Source organism: Bombyx mori, chromosome 11 (genome assembly GCF_030269925.1).
Source record: "Bombyx mori chromosome 11, ASM3026992v2".
NCBI lineage: Eukaryota > Metazoa > Arthropoda > Insecta > Lepidoptera > Bombycidae > Bombyx > Bombyx mori.
In genome coordinates, this window is record NC_085117.1 from 6,663,835 (window position 1) to 6,682,767 (window position 18,933).

Consider the following 18,933-nt stretch of genomic DNA (forward strand, 5'->3'; position numbering starts at 1 on the left):
GCGAAGTAGTTATGCGTTCCAGTTTGAAGGGTGGAGCAGCCGTTGTACTATAGAACTGAGAATTAGGCTTCATGTTTTTAGATATTTTGGTATCAGAGTGCGTAGACGTAAATGCTTTACCACCCACTTTAAGGTCGATATAAGACATCGTATCCAAATCAGAATTTTTTATGAAGCCTGTCAAATCGGAAAACATTTATGGTAGAGAATAGGAACTGGAGAATAGTGGTGCCCAGCCTGTAATTCGTCTTATCGCCATTGACGGCAATATAACAAGTTATGCTAGTATTATTTTTAGGAGACGGTATAATTTTGTCTCTATAGTGGAATTAATTTGCGAACACGCTGTATATATGAATATCGAACGAGCAACGAACAGTGAATTGAACAAAAATGTGGGTCAAATTAAATTCTTTTTTGAGAAATAAACGTTTCCGAGACATGTCTTTATTGAAAGTCACGCTCAGTCTGGTTTTTAAGGGCTTAACTAATGCCACTGGTCTTACGTGCCAGGGTTGTCACAAGCTAAAAAAACATAATTTTTTTCAAAACCCATTCGAATTTGGCGTGTAATATGTAAAATGTTCGATTACCTAGTTAATCGGTGAGTTTGGACTCTAGTCGTCGGTCGGACATCTCGTAATACGCCTGTGCTTCAGCTGCCTTCACTTTGGTGTATGAACTCACTAAATATGATCTAACAAAAAATATCTTAGCTACTCTTTTCAAAGCAAATTGAAAATCCTTTTATAATTTCTCTTTTATTAATTAGGATGTAAGATTTCATTGCTCGTATGTAAGGGTCTCGGATGCTCAACACCTAGTCTGCCCTTTAGATCGGAATATCTGGTTGCTTTGCGAACCGCGCTTAGCAGAATGAAGCTATAAGCTACAACCAGTGTACAGAGTCGAGGAAAAGAAGCATTTGATAAGAGAGCATTTGATAAAAATACTACAAATGGAATTATATGAATTGTTTATTAAGGCAGTATTCCTGTTCAAGGATCTAAGATAGAATGAAAGGAACGGTAGCTACCGTAAATTTACATATTTTTTTAAAATTATTCCCTGTTAAATAAGCAATGTGACAGCCCTGTGAGAGCGCACGTAGGTCGCTACAGGAGAGCGTCCAATCATTTACCTTACAATTAATCGAGTTTTGTAAACGTGACGGAAAACTAGTGTAGTTGTAGTACAATCATTTATATGTATAGATTTAGACTAGCATTCGACCAATGATTGAAATTCGATTATAATCACTAAAGACTTAGATTCATTATTACATTTTCCTTATATCTTGTTAATGAGTTAGTTACAATTCTAACATAGTTTTATTGATATCACTAAAACTCGCCAATACTCAAGTCTTGTCATCAAGCTTTAATATTTTCATGGATTTTTGCGGGTAGGCATAATTAATACTGTTTTTATGATTAAACCTCGCTGTTTTTATTATCTATATATCTATCTATATATATAAAAATGAATTGCTGTTCGTTAGCCTCGCTAAAACTCGAGAACGGCTGGACCGATTTGGCTAATTTTGGTCTTGAATTATTTGTGGAAGAGAAGGTTTAAAAGGTAGATAAATATGAAAACGCTAGGAATTAAATTAAAATAACAATTTTGTTTTACCTTTGATGCGTCGTCCCCCGTCGGGCGGATTCCTTTTGTTTGTTTTAAGTTTATTTTATACAAAAGCTTAGGTCTTTTATTTATCGATGGAGGCACTACGAAGTCTGCCGGATCAGCTAGTTATTATAATATTTTCGACGCTCCGATATATATGTTATCTCTGGGGCGGTAGCAACCATGAAACACAAGGTATTTGGCAATTTCCTGAATCTCGCTAACGACATTTTCAAGATAATCTTACATATACACAAGTTCCGAACATTAACATTTGGTCCGTTGGTCTATCGAGAAATACCACTCGCTCGGTGGAAGACCTTCCTTATGTCATTACATCCCAAATCTCCAAGAGTACGGTATTAAGATATCGACGAATAACACTTCAATCATTTCTGACTACGAAAACTATAAAGTATCCGAATTCCAAAAGATCTGACACAAAATAATTACAATAAGAAAGGTGAGTATCTATTTTCAATAGCTACAAAACAAAAAATAAAGAAATTCGGTTGACGAACAGATTAGAAAGTGGAACTTAATTGAGTATAACTGTTTTTTATTGAGAAAATTTTATTTATATTTTATCAATTAGGCCACTGACATTTTTCAATTTTAAACATATTAATTTACATTTGGTTTTGCTACCTTTGTCAAGAAGGAAACGATGAATTGGTAGATTTATAATGAATCCTTAGGCAACGGCTTGGCTCGGTAGGCAGAGGCTTAGCTCTGCCCCTGGCATTGCTGAAGTCCATGGGCGACGGTGACCACTCGCCATCAGATGGGCCATATGCTCTTTTGTCTGACTATAAAGGCAATAAAAAAAAAGAGGTTTAACAGCCAGTAGTGAGTGAAATTCGCTTAATTATCATTGATAGATTCCATTACATTCAAATACACAGCAACAATTTCGTTGAAATACATAGTATTACCGTATAATAATAGAATAAGTTTATGAGAAAATTGAAATGTTTTCGCCTCGAATACAGCTCCAGAAATTAAGTATTGCAACATTTGAAATTCCAGAGAATTAAAGGCAAGTTGTGTTGTAGGGCTGGAAGCTTGGGCTTTTTTTCACTAATAACTAACAATGATCACCAGCATTTTGAGCGTCTTCATTCTCGTCGGCGAAGTGGTTGGTCATCCTAATAACTGTCTTCGGGATGCGCTTTCGGTTCCTAACCGATGTCGGTGTCGGACGAAAAATTGTTTTTTATTTTTTTATTAGATTCACACAACTGGATAAAATTTGCACACAGAAACATTGAACTTATTTAAAAATAAATACATTATAGATATCACCCTTATGGGTGTGAACACATCTTGCATAAGAGCGGTTGTGAATAAATTAAAAATATCGATAAATAATATTAAAACAAAAATACACAAAAAAAACTGCAAACAAAAACTTATAAAAAACAATCAAGATTAAAAAAAAGAGAGAAATTAATGATCATCATAGAGAAAATATAAATTGTATATTAATAATAACTAGATAATGACGGTTTTTTTTTAAAACGCCATCTTGTTGTGTCTTTAAAGCGGTTAGTTGCCCTCAATTAAGAAAAATATTATTATTTTTCGCCAATAGATGCCGAGAAGAGTTCATTATTGAAAACACGAATAAAACAACATTTTCTGAAAATAAATCGTAGCTAGATCGATTTATCGCCCCCGAAATCCCCTGTATACTAAATTTTATGAAAAACGTTGGAGCCGTTTCCGAGATTCAGATTATATACATAATTATATTATATTAAAATACGAGAATTGCTCGTTTAAAGGTATAAGATAGTATTTATTTATTTTCTCTCTTAAATGTATAAGTACAAATACAAATTAACGTTAAAATTTATTTTGTAAGCCTTCGAAAAACCTGAAGTCTGTATTAGTTTGTCTGTATTATTGTATTACCTGTATTACTGATATAATACGGTGTAAAGTATTGCCTGATATGTGTTTTCGTTGCCAATAACCCTCGCAAATTTTAACTCAGGGATGCCTCTAAAGAGAAACGTTTTAATATTACTTTAATTGAAGCTTTTTTGTGCTTAGTTTTTATTTATCTAACTACGCCAGGACCGCTAGAGGCGTCTTCATTTTCATTAGCTTCTCCTCACATGTGTTCTATATCTGTAATATATTTCACGCCCCATGGTATGGAACAAAGATATAAATCATTTCATACGTCAGCTCAGATTTATTGCATCGAAAGTTTAGACAATAGTTTTTTGTTTAGTTCAATTCAACTTTTAATGTATGCTCTCGTGATAAAAATATTTTTGTGTGAAGCGACGAACGATCTGTTTAATGAAATAAAAAGTATTTTGGTATCTGAAGTGCATAACATAGTCAGAGACTGTGATGGAAGTGGCTTTGAAATTACGCTCCACACTGCAGGATCTAAGTACGTCCTTAGTGATGTAGATTTCTTTCTTTACACATACTTCGACATTATTTTTACTAAGTAGAGGAAATGTATTTCTAGTCAGGACTAGATTTAGGGGAGGACAACCGGGGCGAAAGCCCTGGGGCCTCCATAAACGGAGAACCCCCACAATAGAGACTTTGGAAAAAAAATCTTGCAAATTCCGACAAGTGAACACTAGTAAACATATTTTCCTTCTCCCAAAATTTAATTTCAGATAATTCTTGTCACCGATTATATTTATGTATACAGTCAAAATCAGTTATAACGACATCGAAGGGACTGCTCATATTCAGTCGTAAAAACCGATAGTCGTAACAACCGGTGATGTTTAATGTGTATCGTGCAAGTACAAACAAATCGATAGGGAATTATTGGTAAAATATATTTACATAATACGCGATTTTTCTTCATTATTAATTTGTTTTCTTTTTCTTTGCGACATTTTGAAAGCTTCACGAATAACTCCACAAAGTTTTGGTGCGTCTTGTGTATAGATAAGTACAAACTAACTGAAGAGATATGAAGAAGCGGGCTTTGACTCTACTGCATGCATGTGTTTTGTTTCTAAGAATTAGAAAAGACCCTACACTAAACTAAATCCTATTGTTTTCTTTCCTGATTTTAATAGCCATTGAAGACAAATGTAGATACCTATTCAAATTGTTTACAATACAGCTTAGTCGGTCGTTCTAACAGATCTAATTCTCCGAAATATTAGTTAAATGTGGTCGTTTTATGAGGTATGTCGTTATTACCAATGTCGTAGAAAGCAATATTTTCAATAAGGCGGTCATATGGCATTCAGCCGGGACCTTTGTTCTAGGTTATTATAACCAGCATGTTGTATTAAACGATGTCGCAGTAAACGGTTTTGACTGTATTTGTTAAATACTAAAAGAATCTACGTGGTTTCACAATAAATTATTTATTGGAAAACTCACCAAAAAAAAAATAGCTCATTTTATTTGGAAAATAATTTGGGGCCAGTGGGCCTCCACCCCCTGTTGCCCCAAGGTCTCCAGACTTCTAAATCCAGCCATGTTTTTAGTACGTATTTCATTGGAAAAAAATCGATAAATAACATTTATAAGATACAGATCATAGAACCGAAAATGAATTAAGTAAAAGAAGCAATAAAAGAAGAAGTACAAAAAGTAATTTCCTATGGCCCGTTGAAATGGATATATAGAGGCATCATCCAAGAAGCGCTGACTTCAGGCATGCGGCCACTCGTAAACTCATACCAAACCCCTATGTAGCATGATATGAGAACATTGTCATGCTGCACTAAACCCACATAATGTGGAATAACTCATTAAATTGCCTGCGGGATTTGAAAGCAGTTTGAGGAGACCTACACTCACCATTAGGTGGAGACGGGTTGAAGAAGAGCCATCACATCACTCGAAACAAGTACACCAAACGCCTTATCTTTTAGGCCAGGGCTTGAACAATATTCACAACGAAAGGTATCTAAAATACTTTGGAGATCCGAGATATTTCTATAAATATTAGGTACTGTGTGTGGCGAGTGGCCAAGTCAACTCGCACATCTCAACACAGCACAGACCGTCTGGAATACTTCACTGGTGACCCCGACGTGATGATGAAGTGTGAAGGCTGCAATTGTTCTGTCGCAGGTCACCAGTTTGGGAATTAACGACGGAAGGGAAGATCTTCCACCGAGCGGGTGATATTTGCTCCGTAGACCGACGGTCCGATTGTTGTTGTTCGGAACTTGTATATATGCGCTTTATTTTGAAAATGTCGTAAGCGAGATTCAGGCATCTGTCAATTATCTTGCGTTGTATGATGGCTACCCGCCACATCACTCCCCTCCGAGACCGGAGGTCGTGTCATTTAGTTATCGTTGTCCGTGCTGAGATTAGCTTGCAAGTGCCAGTGCTCGAAGTCTGCGGTGAGTCGAGACTGAGCTTGAATGCTGCGCCTGTATCGTGAGTAATCCATGTGACGCAGAGCTGCCACGCTGGAGATGTGTGACCCCAAGCGTTGATGATCCGGTCGTGGGCTGTGATGAACTGTAGTGTCGTGATGAGGCAGTGAAGTTGCGTGCCGTAGGACCATCGCCCGTAGTCACGGTCTCGCCGGGGGAGTAGTGTGGCGAGTGGGCAAGTCAACTCGCACATCTCAACACAGCACAGACCATCTGGAATACTTCAGTACAATACGTAATATAATTCATGTGCCAATCGAATAAGTCTTCATTGAAATATCACAAATAAATGAACAACCAAAATTCAATATATGTTTTTTGTAACAAAGCGAAAAACAACAGTGACTACGTTCGCCCTATAAAGTTGCCGCAAGTTGTCGATCTGTTAATATTTCTGTCAATTAACAAAACACGATAAAGTCTCAACATATGTGTACTATGTATATGGGATTGTCGTTACCAAAATAAGTCTTCTCTCGTACGCAGAGACTTTATTCATAATATTTGTTCAGTAACAGATGGCTTGTTGACAGTTTTAGTATCCGAGCGCGCGCCTTGCACAATGTGCCCTTCGTCACGGCAGAAGAGCTTAAAAGCCAAAGAGAGAAACTGGTTTTTGCATTAATATGACAGAACTTTTAAGCTATTGCATAGATTTTATCGCAAATTTTTATTGCATAGATTGGTACAGCGCCCCTAGCGGCAAACATATGTAAACTTTCCAACTCCATACAAATTTGAGTTAACTTTTACGCTATCGAGAACGTTAAAAAAGCTCTTACTAAGCCCACAGATGATGCGCGTAATCAGTTGTCTCAAGTAAACGGGGGGCGGAAACTACCTTCGTGTCCCATTGCTCTTTCACAAAACTAACAAACGAATATAAAAAAGTTCTGATAATGTATTAAGTTGATGATAGAGCTTGAACACTTTATTAATACCCTGATTATATTTTCAACATTTTGTGTCTCTTATATCTGTGTAACTTGAAATTTGACTGAAAGAAAACTAGTTAATGAGCATAGTTCATTTTCGGACATATTTTTTGATATTTTAAAACTACATATTATCATATTAAGTCATCATAACATATAAAATTTATAAAATATACAAATAAACGTTCCACGTATACTTCAATAGTTATTGCTTAGTGAATGTTTTTGTTTGCTTTTTGCTTGGCAGTTTATTTCACATCGATTCAAAAAATCATCTCATTACAACCTATAGCAGAAAATTGAAAAGTGGTATTTTGTACATCGTTACAAAGTTTTTTTTTTTCTGATAAAAAAGGCATTCCATATCAACTTTAATACCGGCGGTAAAGACATTTTTCAAAGTTTCACCTGTGTGTGAAATGATTTTCGCAGTATTATATACTGATTATACCTAGTCAGGTCATAAATTCTGTCACATGTTTAATGTAAAATAATTGAAACAAGTTTATTCATTATGTAACCATTCATATACCAAAATGAACTTAACAAAACATAGATTCTTATGACACTAAAGTTTATTCAAAATTATCTCCGTGATTTTGAATACAGGCCTTCAATCTGCGCGGCCAGTCGTCTATCGCAGCACGAACGAGGTCCATGTCAATATCGGCGGCTGCCTTAATCAAAGATGTCTTGAGTGACTCCAAATTGGGATGAGGCTTTGAGCACGCCTTTTCCTCCAAGTGTTGCCATATCTTGTAATCTAACGGATTCAAATCTGGACTGGAGGAGGGCCAGTCTTCGTGCCGGATGAAGTCGATTTCACGCGCCGCCAGCCAGTCTTGTGTGCTCTTCGCTCTATGAGCTGGCGCCGAGTCTTGTTGGAATACCCAGTGCCTGTTATTGAACATGGTATGAGAAACAGGTTCCACAAGGTTCGTCAGGACTGTATTTTGATACACAACTGCATTCGTTTTTACACCTTTCTCACAAAAATGTACCTCTGTTAAGCCCCAATAAGAAACTCCCAACCATACCATGAGCGAGGATGGAAAATGATGGAAAATGGAGGATGGAAATGGATTGGACACGCGGAATACGGTTGCTCGCTTCTTCACTACTGTGTGCGTACACCTTATCATTTTGTTTGTTGTAGCTCTCTTCTACGGTAAAATTTTTTTCATCCGAAAAAAGAATTTCCCGATATTTTTTTCCCGCGTACCGCTTCAACAAAGCGCGGCATCTCTTCAGTCTCAGGTCCATTAGACGAGCATTCAAACGATGTCCTGTTTTTCTTCGATATGCCCGAAGCCCTAAGTCTTCATTTAACACCCTTTTCACCGTGGTTCTGCTTAACCCCATCTGAAGGGCCAACAGTTTCTGCTTACGTTTGGGATTTCTTTGAATTCGCGCCTTCACAGCTTTTATCACTGCTGGAGTCCTAACAGACCGAGAGCGACCACTTCTTGACCTGTCATCTACACTAGAGTCTTCATTGTATCGTTTGATGGTACGATAAACGAATCTTTTGGTTATATTCAAATTTTTCAGTATGTTTAAAATTTGAATTGGCGCGTAACCGCAACGATGCAACGCAATAACTGCAACACGCTCTTCTTTAAGCGTCCACTCCATATTTAAAAATGAGTAAAATTCTAAAAGTATACATTTTTATTTTCATGAACAATTCGAAATTCGAATTCAATAAACTTTTTTGTGGCCAGCATCCTAAAAGAAAAGTTTTTACTGTGTGACAATACTTATGACCTGACTAGGTATACTGACTATATACTGAATATATACTGACTATATACTGAATATATACTGATTATATACTGATATTATTTAATACTTTTCACAAATGACGCTTAAGTCCTTTACGTTCTACCGATGCGCTTCGGAATTTCTTTGATGTCAAATTGTCAATAACGAATCCTGAGTAATTTTAGAACAAGAGCCAAAGATGTTTTAAAATTTTGTTACTCTATATTTTTATAGGCTCGAGGAATTACTTATTAAAAGGTACGCCGAGAGCCCGTCCAAATAAATGAAAAAAGGCCTACAATGTGAGAATTTTAAAACATCTTCAAAGATATAACATACTTAAAATATATACATAACTTGCTTCTAATATTTTATGAGGTTCGATATCGAACCAACCCTTTTTTAAAAGCATGACAATCAAACAAATGCTAGCAACGAGAATCAGGAAAAATCATTAATACTGTTATTCCAAGAACCCCTTTCCCCTGAACTCGTCTCATTCATTTCATTGCCATTATTGCCAAGAATCACAGACGTAAAATTGTACAATATACTTTTATTTTACTCGGAAACTGGGTTTCAATCTCCCAATATTTCGAATGTAGAGGTCTCAATTTAACTTTACAAATTGTAATTACTTTTAAATTTTACGATTTTAGCTTCAAATTCGTAAGTTTACGACTAGTTTATATAGATATAATATAGTAAAATATTTTATTGTACGCATTGATTAAATATGGTCTTTTTTTGCATTCAATGCTCACACGATGGCGGGTAATTATTATAGACCAGAATAATATCTAAGCCGCTATATGACGATCACGGTATGCTGGCATAATACCTAGAAAACCTGATGCGCATTTAGTGAATCACTTAATGACCTTTCACAACACCAACACATCAAATTAAACTAATAAAGCGCTTATTTATAGATTTTTCTTCACTACCAAAGTACTAATTAAAGCTTCTTTGACAGAATGCTCGTGCAATGGCCACGCTCGGCGGTGCCGGTTCAACATGGAGCTTTACAAGCTGTCGGGCCGCGACAGTGGCGGCGTATGCCTTAAATGCCGGCATTACACGGCCGGCAGGCATTGCCATTACTGCCGGGAAGGATACTACAGGGATCCTACCAAGCCCATCACTCACAAGAAGGCTTGCAAACGTGAGTATTAGTACAGATTGGCACTTTAAATTTAATTTAAGTTTAATTTTATGTAGTCAATTTTTAAACCTTAAAAACTATATACATATACATAATATGTGTACCAAACGTAACGTTGAAATAATTTGAAATTATCAAATAATATCAGCACAGTGCGACTTGCATTTACTGGTTGTAGGGTACAGACAGAGTGAGCCCGCACGGGTCGTTATTATCGTCCTGTATATTTCTACCGCGAATACCACTTTTCGGTTTGATGCGATGAACAGCTATTGTACAGGGCAACGGAGTCTTCGACCTCATGTTTCAGCGTGAGACATTTAAACTTTTTTATTGTTGACAGTGTGGACAATAATAAATTAATGAATAAAACCCGCAATCCTTCGGTAGCCCTTAATAGGGTGTTGTCTTGTGTTTATATAACATTTCTTTTGCTGTTAGCATGGCATCTTGTGAGCCTGACCGGTCACCGTCCTCGCCAGACTCATCACCTGTGACGAAAGGCTCGACGAGTAAATTAACCAATAGACACATCCCACTGAGTTTCTAGCTGGATCTATTCAGTGGGTCGCGTTTCCGATCCGGTGGTAGATTTGCGAAGCACGGCTCTTGCTAGGGTTCGTGTTAGCTACACTCCTGGTTTAAGCCCCGTGAGCTCACCTACTAACTCGGTGAATTTAGAATAGTCCCACGAGGCTACTAGAATAGGTAGGAAAAAAGTGATGCTGCACCTGTAGGTATCACCCACCTTGCCTATTTTTGTGGCGAAGCAGTAGTGCCTTTCAGATTAAAGGATGAATCAACTGTTATACCACCGAAGTGAGACTTCTAACTCACGTCTCAAGCTGGAATTTAAATTATTAATGTCACTTACCACTAGATCGGTAAATCCAAAATCCAAAAAAAAACAAATTTGTTAGCGCATAATTTTCACGGTTCTGCTAATCCTATAATGATAGGGTCATCCATATAGCAATAATAATACTAAACAAAGGAATAATATTTCGAACAAAACATATCTTCTCAAACCAAAAGGGATTTGGGAAAGAAAAAAAAACAGAACGTATTTCCAAAACAGAAATACCGTACGCCATAAAACAGGAAAGTCGACGGACAATCGGCCACAAGCCATTTCGCATGGTGTGTGAATAGTTTCCGCCATAAAAATAGGGAATCGAGTTACCGACCTCTGACCCTCCCCTGAAATAGGCCTCGGGGACATCCAGGGACGAATTTAGACAGTAAAAAGGGAAGTTTTATTGTTTCTCCCAGAGATTGGAAATGGTAAACTAGCAGCCGATAATTTTATAAGGGACACCGGCTCGTTTCGATTTTGTGAAGCCTTTATTTGAATTAAGTTTTTTACAACTCGATGGGCTGCAATACAAAATGCTGCTTTTAGTGATTGGATTACAAAGCCACAGATAAATATAAATTATTGTGAGAATTAATTTTTAATAGAATAATACAGCTTATATTGCAGCCGCTACGACAAATCCCGTTATGACTTTTGACTGCTTGAACCCTGATTGAAGTTTTGAATACAGTTTTGTTGTTACGAATGAAAAGGATTATTTCGTAATTTGAAGCTTTACATAAACTTAATGTTGAGTTGAGTTGACCCTAGTGACAGCCAATGACCAGTGGAGCCAGTCATGTTTTTAATAATCTACCAAGAAGCTTTAAGGGATTTTAATTTCAGACTCAGTTGAACTAGTTCAATAGCTATGCGGTCTTACAAGAAGCCTAACAACAAATTTTGTTTCGTAACTATTGGCGAGTTTTATGTTACTTTCTTTCAATGAAATGTTTATAGAATATATGGCACAAAACACAGAGGGAGTTGAAGTCCTTCCGTAAGCCCAGAGGTTTGAAATGATTCGCGAAATTGAGATCGACAATCCGAATGGTTCTTTTTGTGTGGAGTCAAATGGAATCAAATGGAAAAAACAATGAAACGAAACTGATATTTGCAGTACTTCATGCAGGACGGATGCAGTTAAACAAAACACAAGTCCTTGTCCGGGTGTGAAGTTACCATTTTGCTCTATTGAGTACTTCCCAAATTTTTCAAATGAAATTGACATTATCTATTCTATATCTTTTCCTCTACCGACCACCAAATACCGCTCTGGAAATGTTGTTATTCAAGATGTATGAATTTGGGCAAGACCTCATAATAAAGATGTAATCGCAGTGATGAGAAACGAATGAAGCCATTTTACAGCGCCATTTATAGGCAAAGATCAGTTTATGTGGATATGTGGAAATATTAGCATTAGTGACTTTAGAAAAAAATAGGGAGTCACTGAATTTCGAACGAGTACGGTTATATGGTATAGTTTAGCGATTGATACACGATGATAAGCAGTGCAGTTACAAGTTCTATGCACTGCGACGACAAGTTGTGCAATGTAATGAATTAGACGACCACACTAAAAATCGTTGCAATATTTATCCTCTTCTTTTTTTATTTTTTTTTATTACTTAGATGGGTGGACGAGCTTACAACCCACCTGATGTTATGTGGTTACTGGAGCCCATCGACATCTACGACGTAAATGCGCCACCCACCTTGAGGCATAAGTTCTAAAGTCTCAAGTACAACGGCTGCCCCGCCCTTCAAACCGAAACGCATTACTGCTTCACGGCAGAAATAGGCAGGGTGGTAATACCTACCCGTACGGACTCACAAGAGGTCTTACCACCAGTAATTACGCAAATTATAATTTTGTGGGTTTGATGTTTATTACACGAAGCTATTACTTCACCGTGGAAGTCAATCGTGAACATTTGTTGAGTACGTATCCCATTAGAAAAATTGGTACCCGCCTGGAATTGGAACACCGGTGCATCGCTCTTTACAAATGCACCGGACGTCTTATTCCTTGGGCCACGACGACTTCGTTCTTCTGCATTTCACTTTTTAAGTCATCCCTCGGTTTTTTAGTTGCCCATTTCAGCATTCTAAGGTTATTCCGTGCTTTCTTTGTCACTTTCTTATCTTACTCGTCCAAGCGCTTTGCGATCTACTATCTTTTTGTGATCCTTGATTCATATGACACATGATCAGTTTCACTTTGATGGTTTAAGCTCATTTCATTTTAAAATTCCAACGTACCAATAACATTTCGCCAGCGTCTTTGGAGGACCATAGTGTTATTTGTTAACCGAATTTAAAAAAGGAGGAGGTTCTCAAATCGACTGTATGCTTTTTTTATGTTTGTTACCCATAACTTTTGACTGAGTGAATCGATTTTGATGTTTCTTTTTGATTAGAAAACTGACGCTTTCCGTTTGGTCCCATGTCAATTTAGTTAAGAGCTGATAATGGTATCCATGAGAAAACCATATAAGTCTTAAATTTGCATTAAGTACGTGCGCGACAAATAGATGAATAACTCAATAACTCAATATCACGCCAACCGATTTCGATTATTATTGTTTTGAGTCTAAATTAATTTGTTGTTATTGTGCTTTTTGTATTGTTATTGTGTTTTTTTTTCTATTTGAAGTCGTTTTTTGTTAAAGCATGTCTATTTTTATAACCTACATTTAATTTTCGTAATACGTTGAATCGTTTTTAATAACTCAATTTATTGACGTGAAAATTCAAACCGTAGGAATATTCTGCATATTTGTTTAGGGTTACAATTCATTTATCTTGAGCACCTAAAGTTGTCTTGAGAATTCCGAAACTTTTTGAAAATCCTCTTTCCGTTCCAACGTTTCCCAAAACGCCAATAAAACGGAGATCGGTTCGAATAGCCTCGTCGCCTAGCTAACAATACAACCGGTCATTCACATAATAGAGGGTGTGAGACTGATTTGAATCGTCACCGAGATCTACAGTGAAAATTTGTAACTCACGTAGGAGAATCTTTATTATACAATATTTCTATTGGTAGGCTTTTATTACTTGCGGTACAGCATATTTTGCATCCGTCAAAATAGGTAGCCTCTAGTTCTATCTGGTTATTTGATGAACCAATTACGTTGATTTTACCCAATTTGATGGGGAAAACAGCTATTTTTTAATACATTTGAGACTACGACTTTATACGTCATATACACGTTGTGATATCTTCAGGGCCCGGTAACAACCGTAAAGATGACCCTAAACCTGATAATCGTTAAAGCTAAAGCTCAACTAGCCTAAAGCTCAACTAGCCTTTGACCACAATATGAGTGAAGTTTTAATGTATGTTTAATAACACCTGAAACGACTAATTTAGTACAGAACGTATAATTCATTTTTGTCTCCATTTTTGGAGCTACTTATCTAGAAAGATAAATATAAAGCTTAGATCTAAAATGTATCAAGTCCTGATTTTATCTAACACCTAATTCTTTTCGTGACCGGCGATGTGCCCTTAGGAAAACTGATGCGTACCCAATTTCCGGATCTCACCCCTGCAATCCCCAAAGAACCACTTAAGTTGAGGTCACGTAGAGAAGGCTTGTGGTAAAGGACGTAAGATGCCTGCGCTGTTAATTGAGTTCCACGATCGATCTGAATCGATGTCGAAAATGCAGGGGAGTTTGTTCCTTATTGACTATTCGATGTCTATTTAGTGAAGACTGAAAGGTGAAAAAATCTCCAGACTTTTTTCTTAGCTTGAAATTACTTACAAGTATCAGGGCAAGAGAAAGAATAATCGTGTACAATCGTGAATACAATTCTTATAGCTACATGCAGTCTGTGTACTAGCTTCTTTCGACCAGCTAGAGACTGGAATGAATTGAAATGTTAATCAATGTAATTGAGTTCTGCTACAGATAGTATTTGGAGTGAAAACTTCTTTACCACCGTTGTGATTTGAAACTCGGCCAAACAGAAAATATAATCGATAATCGACTATAAAAAAGGAAAACATATAAAATTTAGCTTATGAAAAAATAAGAATCTTTCTATAGGTTTCATTTCTACCACGTGTGAACTTCACTTGATTTTTTTCCTTAGTTTTAAATGCGAATTTCTAAAAAAAACAACAATAAAATGTAATTTAATATGAACTTACTTATATCTTCTCATTATCTGTTTTTGAAATCCTTCGATAATGACAATAGATTTTAAAGTATGCACTAACACAAAGATTCTCAAACACTGCTGTGCACTTTTGCGTGCTGTGGAAACATTTAAGTGTATATCTAAAAATATTTTTTTGGCGATCAATCACTATATTGCGATGAAACCTCATACGTAGAGCCTCTTCGAGATTTCTCCCTTTACTCATTTACACGAGTCCCTCCGACGGTGAGTGAGTATGTGCGTCCCTCTTCCAAAGTAGTAAACCATCACTCCAATACTCTTATTGAAATTATTATTATTATTATAGCTTTATTTCCACTTAACAATGCAATTATATATCAGATTGTAAACTAGTTATTTTTTCTTCTTTCTTTGTTATTTGGCCACTTCTTGGGTAAAAGCCTCCTCCATCCTTTTCCACCTTTCCTTGTCTTTGAAATTGTTGACTCCCAATTTTAACTTTATCATTTCGTTCACATAGCCTGCGACTGTCACCCTGTCGGAGCCAGTGGGAAGACCTGCAATCAGACGAGCGGTCAGTGTCCTTGCAAGGATGGCGTGACAGGGACCACGTGCAATAGATGCGCCAAAGGATACCAACAGTCCAGGAGTCATATTGCGCCTTGCATACGTGAGTTTATTGAAATTACTCCCTGGGAGAATAGAAAAAAAAAGAAAGAAAGAAAAAAAGATGTGTGGTGTCGTGGTTAATTATTCGAGGTATAAAGAAAATAAAACTGAAGGTTTCACAACAACCTACGGTCATTCGGTAGCGTGCGAGCTTATTGTGGTACATTCACGGTTGTTTGCATAATAGTTAGTACATTGCGCAAACGAATGCTCTGAGATCGTGGTCAATGAATGATAAAAAATATGTTATTTTTTGTACGTTATTACAAAGTTAAGTCGTACACTGTGTGCTTTACTAATGTGTACGTTATTACAAAGTTAAGTCGTACACTGTGTGCTTTACTAATGTGTACGTTATTACAAAGTTAAGTCGTACACTGTGTGCATTACTAATAAAAATATTATGTTACGGAAGTTTTTTCCCGGTTAGGGTACCCCTCCGCGTAGTCCCATAGGGAACCTCGTTCTAAAAATTATGTAAATATTTTTGATGTGCACTAAAATAAAATTAAAGAACTTTATTCAAATTGTATTGCATTTTATCAGACTTAGCTAAATCCAGATATTTAAATGACTTTAATAGTTCAAACTCATATTGATCTGAAGAGCCTCGGAAATTTAAAACGTTTCCTGTTTTAGGTATACCTCGTGTGGTGACTGCTGTACAGGCTATGGAAGCCGAAGACAACGAGCCGGGCCGCGGTAAGTAGTAAGTGTACCTTCATCGCACTCTCGCCTCATCCACACCGCATTGACTACGCTCAATTACTTTCTATAATACAGGGTGACACTTTTTGAATACTTTATTATATTTTAGAATATTTATATTAACAAGAAAAGCATATATATTTACCAGCTACTGAAAACGTTTTGGCTATATAAAATAGGGCTAAAGCTCTGCATTATCATAGACTGTCAAAAAAAATCTATTATTAATTAATTACTCAGCCGAGTCAATTCTAGCCAAGAAAAGCTGTTTTACACACAACTTTGTCATTTTCTTGCAAGTATCAAGCCTTTAATAGTTGACTGCATGTGCACCGGTGCGGGGTGCCACAGTAGGATTGCGGGAAAAGATACAACACTCTACGCCAAACGTGTTGTCTTGCGTCTAAGTCGGTTAAGTTCTGTCTCTTCTGAATTTCGGACGTGACCCTGCTTCCTGCATGACGAATATTAATCTCTTCATGTCATATTAATATTATGTTTTATTTCTTCCTCCGAAGATGTTAAGCCTCATTTTACACCACCACTTATGATACCAACTCTTTTTGTTCATTACCTTTTACCAAATCAGGCTTTTTCCTGTGGCATTGTCTTGTTTGATAAATGTCGAAGCATATAGTTAATGATGTGTAGCAAAACCTTTCTTCACGTGATATGCAGGCAAAAGGACGGTAGTTTCCCATGTACTTATCGTGCCTATATATCAAGGGCTGGTATTGCAGAAGTCAATCTGTTAACCAGTGGTAATGTCATATTTTAGAGACTCCCTTGTTTTATCGAAAAACCATGATGGACTTAAAAAAAGAACAATTGAAATCTAATCTTATCTAATTTATAATACAGTACCGAAGAAGTATAGTGACTCGGTGAATTATGTGAATATGCTCTACGTGTGAAAATGAGGTATTTCGACACCTATGACCCACTGAATAATAGAAAGTAATTGAATGTGTTTTTAAAAGTGAGATTACACTAGTATATGAGATCGCTTGATGATAGTTTACCAGTATAATCTAAGTTCATGACATGATCCCGAAAACCATGCTTGTGAGCCAAAATCAACTGTCTAACTATCAAAAGTTTTCATGTTTTTTAATTGTTTCTGATTTATAATAATATGCTAATATGCGATGTTCCAAGTATATTGTGGAACATTATTGTGTAATTTCACTTAAGATTTATGTTGCACTTTTTAATGTTCTCATTTTGACTATTCTTTATGACATAATTTCATTTGTTTTTCGAGATTCGTTAACGGAATTTGTAAGAAAAAAACAAGAAATGTATAGAATAAAACATTATTTCCTTATTTAAAAAATAATTTGTTCGCTTACCTTGTAAAATCCGATTTTCATACCTATTTTTTTCAATTTTTTAATTTTTGTTTTGTTCTTTTTTGAATGAACAGTGGCGAGTAAGAGGTAACTGATTTCATATATAATAATTTCCACGTTTTATCATATTTTAATACACTTTTATATTGTAGCTTGCACACAATATTATAATTAATTCAATTAATAGTAATTAGTACAATATTTTTAAACGAATGACATTCAGTCAATGATTTTAAGCCTTCGTCAAACGCGTAATTAGCGCGCGTCAGAGCTCTAAACTAACGCCGCGCTATGACGCCGAGATGTATTGTACTACTACGGTATTATACCGTCAAACAGAGCGCCAGCGCTATGAGCGCTATAGCGCTGGCGCTCTGTTTGACGGTATGTTACCATAGTAGTACAACACATCTCGGCGTCATAGCGTAGCGCTCTGACGCGCGCTAATTACGCGTTCTGTTTGACGAAGCCTTTAAATTTAGAAATTAGTTTTCGATTCCACTAATAAGTATATCTGTAGTTGTAATCACAATTATTTTACGATTAATTTTAAGTCGGACCAGACGAAATCGTTTTGTCCCTTTTTAACTTAGCACTTGTTTAACTAAGTTGTGTTGGACTGTGGACAGCAGCGGACCAGTGCGGTCGGTGTCGCGTCGGCGCCCGCACGCTAAACCTGAACAAGTTCTGCAGCCGAGACTACGGTGAGTATCTCTCACTGCTTTACTGGACTTCGTGAACAAAAATCGACTGATTCGGTGGTCCAGTAGCGAGAGGCACTGTTACGCCGAACGTTCGATTCTCACTTCGGGCAAACATTCGTGTGATAAACAGATTTGTTTGCTCTTTGTCTAGGTGTTTATTATCCATATATGTATGTATTAAATAAATGATAGTTTAAAAAAACTAACAAAATACGCTTTTATAGAAAATCCAATTAAAAAATTGAAAATAAATTTTAATAAATTTGAATTTGATTTTATTGTAAAAAAAGCGTGGGGTGCATGGTGTCAGTAGTTATAAATATTTTATGAACAGATATGAGTATATTTTGTTAGTTTTTTTAAACTATTATTTATTTTTTACTTTTTAGTTGAATTTCACTTTTTTCAATATATTTTTTTAAATATTGAATTGTCATCGGTCCTTATTAAGTATACCAAATTTCGAGTTAATCCGACGTTTTGAAGGGGGTCAAAATCATGTTCAAAGATTCCGTTACATACTAACATACATACGTCTGAAGCAAATCCCACCCCTTCTGGCTGAGCCTTTGCTCGCCCACCTGTCCTGGTGAAACTGGAAAGGCCTCCGGGCCGCAAGTAATCCT

At 36.4% G+C, this 18,933-nt stretch overlaps 1 protein-coding gene across 4 annotated transcripts in view; it reads left to right on the top strand.

Moving 5' to 3' along the window:
• LOC101744167 (netrin-B) overlaps positions 1–18,933 on the top strand; it is a 249,874-nt gene that overhangs the window by 225,044 nt on the left and 5,897 nt on the right. Inside the window, exons 2-5 of one of the 4 annotated variants that reach the window (XM_004924107.5) lie at positions 9,693–9,881; positions 15,395–15,544; positions 16,183–16,245; positions 18,236–18,307. In XM_004924107.5, coding sequence (XP_004924164.2) covers positions 9,693–9,881; positions 15,395–15,544; positions 16,183–16,245; positions 18,236–18,307 — 474 coding nt within the window. Of the gene's footprint in view, positions 1–9,692; positions 9,882–15,394; positions 15,545–16,182; positions 16,253–18,232; positions 18,308–18,933 lie in introns of all 4 variants that reach the window. The other 3 variants (XM_012688689.4, XM_062671047.1, XM_012688688.4) reach the window with 3 other exon arrangements.